Here is a 6,000-nt window from a genome sequence, read left to right on the forward strand (position 1 = left end):
ATGCAAAAGCAATGCTGCAGAAAACTGCTGGTGACTTAGCATAAATCAGGGCAGCAGCACCAAATTGTACTAATAGTGACTGTATTTATTTTTTACCACCATGCACTTATATGAAAAACTTGCCTGTTTCACTTAACAATATCCTTTATAAAGAAATTAAGATTCCTGTTATTAAACCTAGACCCTTAAGTACATGTGTTTCTAATAGTCTATGTTCTAGAATATTCTGTGTGATAAAATGGGAACTACACACAAAGCACTTCTGCTGCATACCAAAATATGAACGTTGACTTGAGAAAACATGTTAGTGCAATTTATTTGAGTTGCAAGCTGAGCCAGCCTTTTTTTACAAGAAATATTATTTTTACTTGAAAGACAACTGACAGATAAACTCTGCCTATTCAAACTTTGGTAACGTTAACCCTTGGTATCCATGGGAGATTGTTTCCAGGAGCCTCCTCAACCTCCACAAATACCAAAATCTGCTTACACTAAAGTCCCTTATATAAAATGATGTGATATTTGCATATAACCTATGCAATCCTCCCATATACTTTAAATCATCTCTAGATTACTTATAATACCTAATACAATGTAGATGTTATGTAAATAGTTGCCTGCATGTGGCAAATTCAAGCTTCGCTTTTTTGAACTTTCTGGAAAAAATTTTTCTTGATATTTTGATCTTCAGTTGGTTGGATCCATGGATGCAGAAGCCATGGGTGCAGAAGGCTGACTGTATTCAGCTGCCATTTTCTCAAAAATTAACAAAGTGAGTTTTTCACTTTGATAAAAACAATTGGCAGTAGTTGTTGTCAATAATAAAAATCAACTTTTAAGTAAAAATAAAAATTTCCAAAACTTATACCTGCCTCCCTGAGCTTGTCAGCTTTCCAATACTCAGAATTTTTTTATGATATCGATGGTGATATTAACAAATGTGCTTTTAATATTGTATGAATTGTGTCAATGTTTTGAAAACCTCCATAACTCAGTAAACCAGTATTTTCCAAAACGAACAATATAGGATGTTACCAATTCAGGCATAGTTAACTGGTCCATTCAAGGTGCAAGATAGACAATTGTATTTTAAAGTAACAGTCCAAAGGTTCATTGATACAGTTTCAGATTTCACATTTACACTAATCTTAAAGAAACTACCACTTTTCAAGTGTTAATGTAGTATCAAAGATTGTCCACAGTTGTCTGAAAGGATATTAAAATACTCCTTCCTTTTCCAACTATATATATATCTGTGTGAGACTGTCATATATTTCAAATAAAACAGCATATTGATCTGGATTTAATGTAGAAACAGGTATGAGAATCCAGCTGTCCTCTATTAAGCCAAGCACTAATGAAATTTGAAAAATATAAAATGTCACTCCTCACTATTTTTTGTTGCTTTGGAAAATACAGTTATTTTTCATTAAAATACTTATTTATAGGTATATTGTTGTCATTTTAACTGAATCAATAAATAAATTTTTAAATATCCAATTTTACTTTTTAATTAGAAATTTTAATGTTGAGTACCACCATTTTTTTAAAGAGTATAAATAAATCCTGAGACAAACATTTGAGAACAAATGATCTACATCCGTGTTAAAGACCTTTAATAGATTCCTATTGTTCTAAAGGTAAAACCCAAATTCTTAACATAGTACCACTTAACAGTATCTTATAATCACACAAATATTTATTTAGTTCCTCAGTCCCATGATGTTGCCTTTTGTGAACACACTGTTCCTTCTCTTTATAATGTTCTTCCCCCGCCCATGTCACCTAGTTAATTCTTTCTTATTCTTCTGGTTTCAGCTCATGAAGCCCTTTCCTAGGCTTTCCTGTAAACATGCTCTTGTACTTCAGAACCTTTCCTCTCTTTCTAATTGTACACTTATTGACGAAAATATTTCATTGATGGATTTCTTCCCAATAGACAGAAAAACCATAAAACCAATAAGCATGTGTATGTTGGCTTATCATTGTATCCATTCTTCTTAACAGAGTGCTTATCACAGAGTAGGGTGGAAAATAAAATATTTGTTGGTGAATGGTAAGTGGATAAATATATGCGTCGATAGAGAAAAGGATGAAACTATAAAGAATTTGACCTAGTATGAATAGCTTCTTCAGTAATGTAAAGATCCAAGATAAACACTAGAAAGAAATACATTGAATTCATTTCAATCACTCATAATTTCCCTTGTGTAATGTTATTACCATATACTTTTGTTGCCTACTTCTTTTACAAGAAAAATAGAATGGAAGTAGATATAATATACAACGACATTTAGTTGTATTAGCAAGTGTTCTTTTGCAAGCCTGTTAAGTAGTGAGCAATTGTCAGCAAACAACTTCTTGTATTTCACTTGACTTAATACTGCCTATATATTATATTAGAATTCTACTATTTTTATGTATGACTGTCTTCCTATAGTCCCCTGTAGTCTCATCTATTACCTCTTTTGGCCTAAAAATCTACAATTGAGTAATACCTACTTGCATTTCTTCCATACCCCTCTTGTTACTTGCTTATCATTATACTTAACATACTTTATGGTAAGCGTATAATTTATCAGTCTCCCCATGAGGCCTTCCTCTCCTTAAGGGTTGGGACTGTATTTTATTCATCTGTGTATCCATGGGATGCGATAAGGTGTTTAGCACTTGATAAACACTCAATAAACGAAAATATGAGTAAATTATTGAACTAACCACTTAATTAATGGCATGATATATTCCTTAACTTTTTAATTAAATTGTTCCAGTTAAAACTCAGGTAATGGGAGAAATCAAGATTGCACTGAAGAAAGAAATGAAGACAGATGGGGAACAACTCATAGTTGAAATCCTCCAATGCAGAAATATCACCTACAAATTTAAATCTCCTGATCACTTACCAGGTATCTAATTTTATGATAATGAGCAATATAATGTATCTAGGAACTCTTTAGGAGTATGCCCTAAATAGCTAAAAAAATGCTAATTAAAATTGGGGCTGTGTACCAAAAATATGAAATAAGAATGAGTTTCTCTTATATAGAGCAAGTTGATATTTTACTAGTTAAAAATTAGATTTTTTCAACACAGATGTAGAGTGATGTATTTATTATACAGCAAGAAAACATTTAAGTTGCTAAGAAAATTGGTGTATATTTTAATTACTCTATGTTGTCTGAAACAAATTGTTCACAGGCTACTGGCTTTGTGTAAAATGTAGGAGAACTCTCCATATACGATTATAACTCAATAGAAAATTGTATTATTAATGGACACTTAACAAGCTGAATTCTTATTTTCAGATTTATATGTGAAAATATATGTGATGAATATTTCTACCCAAAAAAAGGTGATCAAGAAAAAAACAAGAGTATGTAGACATGATCGAGAGCCTTCATTCAATGAAACTTTTAGATTCAGCCTAAGTCCTGCTGGACATTCTCTTCAGGTAACTCATACAGTTCCGATTTTTAGATTTTCATTTATACTGTAGTTATTTCCCATTTAATTATTCAATATTTAAATGCCAGTCATACACTGTGTGATATTTTATAAGTTAATTTTTAGAGGTAACTTCCCAGGGGCCCTTTAAAATTCCCCAACCCGCTCATCCCATCCATTTAGCTACCAAGTTGCCTCTCTTCTACCTACTCAGTTTCTTTTACATAGATTTTTTTCCATGCTCACTGCCACACTAATCCTCTTTGGGTCCTCATCTTTGTTATGCAAATCATCTCAGCCTACTTGCCATCAATATCTTACCCTTTAATTCATTTTATCACACTGATGGCAGAGGTATCTTTTAAAAACACTGGCTACGTTACATTGAAACCCTCCAGTGATTCATCATTATCCTGACTCATTCAGAGTCCTCTAAGGTGAGTTCTAATTGTATTGACTTAATTTCATCTCCTTGTATACATTTCCACTCACGCTTGACCCCAGTCACACCAGAATCTTGAAATCAAGTTAAACCTCTAATTCTTTGCTCATATTCTTCCTCTCCTTCAATACTGCCTTCTCCATCTCTCTCCATCTATCGCAATTTTCCATGTCTTTTGATGTAAACAGCTCTTTAATAATGACCCTGGGTATAATTTGTCACACTTTATTCACATAATGTTTTGCTTATCTCATTAGGCCATTAATCCCAGTCTTGTACAACAATTTGTGTACTTACCTCTCACTGCTTCTGTACTATCGGCTTCTCTAGTGCAAGGCTTGATTTTCGTTGCTCTTTGTTTTGTAGCCTAGCACAATGCTTGTGCATAGTATATCTTTAGTAGATACAGAGACATGGAATGAAAGAGGAGAAAGGAGGAGGGAGGGAAGAGATGAAAAACTGTGGGAAGAGAAGACCATGGTACTGGCACTTAGAGGCCTGTACTAGAGACCTATGTAAGAGATATTGCAAAGCAAAAACTACACTGAGAGGATTAATTGACATTAGAGTTGAAGGGAGTAAGAAAGTTAAAGGATACTCTGAAATCTGTGTGAACAAATGTGTCAATCACAGAGATTGAGTAGTTACAGAAGGGATGGATAGGGAGAAAGAACATGAGTTTGTCAGAAGTGTGATAAACTTGATAGGAAGGCAGGGTCCAAGTAAAACATATAATGTGCCATTTGAAATCCCCAAACCAGAGGCTAAAAGAGACAGAAAAGTAGATTTTGAAGTCAGAAACGTAACAGTAAATTTTAATCAGGAATAAAGATGAATTATCTGAAGGAGATTCCGAAAAGAAAGAGAGAGCATGAGAGAAGAATTGTCAAGGATTAATGGTTATCTCCATCTCAATTTCTCTACCTTTCTTTCAAGTGATCCCTAAAAGAAAAATATTTCTTGAGTATGAGATCCCGTGGAATTTCAACTAGTGTAAGCTCTACATATGACAAGAAGCCACTTTGGAAGTGCTTCCTATAATAAAATTCCCAGTAAATTAAATGGCATTTAAAGTCAGTATTATGTTCTATCCGCCTTGTAAACTCGTATTTATGTACTCACCACTCAAATAATTCTGTATTTGAGTTAATATTTCATTAAGTAATAAAACATGCACCTAGCAAATTTCTTTTTTGAAACTTTCAATCAGTTTAATCACAAACCTAGTTAGAGTTAGCTAGGTTTATCTAGCTAGCTAATATTATCTAGAATTCTCCTGTCCTTCAGGATATGTCTTTGCCTTTGGGAAATGTTGAGGTAAATTAATTAATATTATGCAAATCTTTTGAGGACATGTTAGTTATTAGTTCTCCTACAAGTATGCCTGCTATTTCTCTCACCCTCACCTTTTCTTGTCTCTGTTACTTCTTTGATGAGCAAATGTCCATAAAAGAGGTTGAAAATATACACACAAATATATATAATTTTGGCTATTTTTTCTAGATTTTACTTTTTTCCAATGGAGGGAAGTTTATGAAAAAGACCTTGATTGGTGAAGCCTGTATCTGGCTAGACAAAGTGGATCTCAGAAAAAGAATAGTCAACTGGCACAAACTTTTGGTCAGTCCTACTCAAGCCCACTGAAGAAATGTGTCTGCTCAGGGTATAGAAAGTGCTTTAAACAGTCTTAAATCAAGACTATAGTCGAATACTATTGTTCTAAGCTATGTTTACAGGGGTAACCATGAGAAGAAGAACAAAAGGCAAAAACATACTCAAAGGCTTGCAAATGTATTGTTGTGGAACATAGAAAAAAAAAAAAACCTCAAATGAAAAAGTTCATATATTGAAGACGAGAAAAATAGTTCTCAAACCTTGGATTTCTTGTGGCTGTCAAGAAAAACGGTGAGAGAAATTTTGTTTGCTTAATGCAAAAAGTTTTGGGTAGAGTTGAGCTACAACTATCTAAAGGCTGAGACTCAAAGATTAATATGTTTTCTAATGCAAACAAAAGTAATCCTTTATGCAAAAGAACTTGGTTGAAAGGAAAAAACTAATGGAACAAACCTCAGTTTTAAAAAGTCTCTTCTTCATCTTATCTTCTCAGACAACTA

At 33.2% G+C, this 6,000-nt stretch overlaps 1 protein-coding gene across 1 annotated transcript in view; it reads left to right on the top strand.

The window, feature by feature from the left end:
• The window catches only part of PCLO (piccolo presynaptic cytomatrix protein), a 366,471-nt gene extending 360,941 nt beyond the window's left edge, over nucleotides 1-5,530 (top strand). The window contains exons 23-25 of the mRNA XM_032643160.1: nucleotides 2,772-2,906; nucleotides 3,306-3,451; nucleotides 5,390-5,530. Of these exons, the coding sequence (XP_032499051.1) occupies nucleotides 2,772-2,906; nucleotides 3,306-3,451; nucleotides 5,390-5,530 (422 nt within the window). The remainder of the gene's footprint in view (nucleotides 1-2,771; nucleotides 2,907-3,305; nucleotides 3,452-5,389) is intronic.
• Nucleotides 5,531-6,000: the final 470 nt, after the last annotated feature.

The sequence above is a fragment of the Phocoena sinus genome, chromosome 9 (assembly GCF_008692025.1).
Source record: "Phocoena sinus isolate mPhoSin1 chromosome 9, mPhoSin1.pri, whole genome shotgun sequence".
NCBI classification, from domain to species: Eukaryota; Metazoa; Chordata; class Mammalia; order Artiodactyla; family Phocoenidae; genus Phocoena; species Phocoena sinus.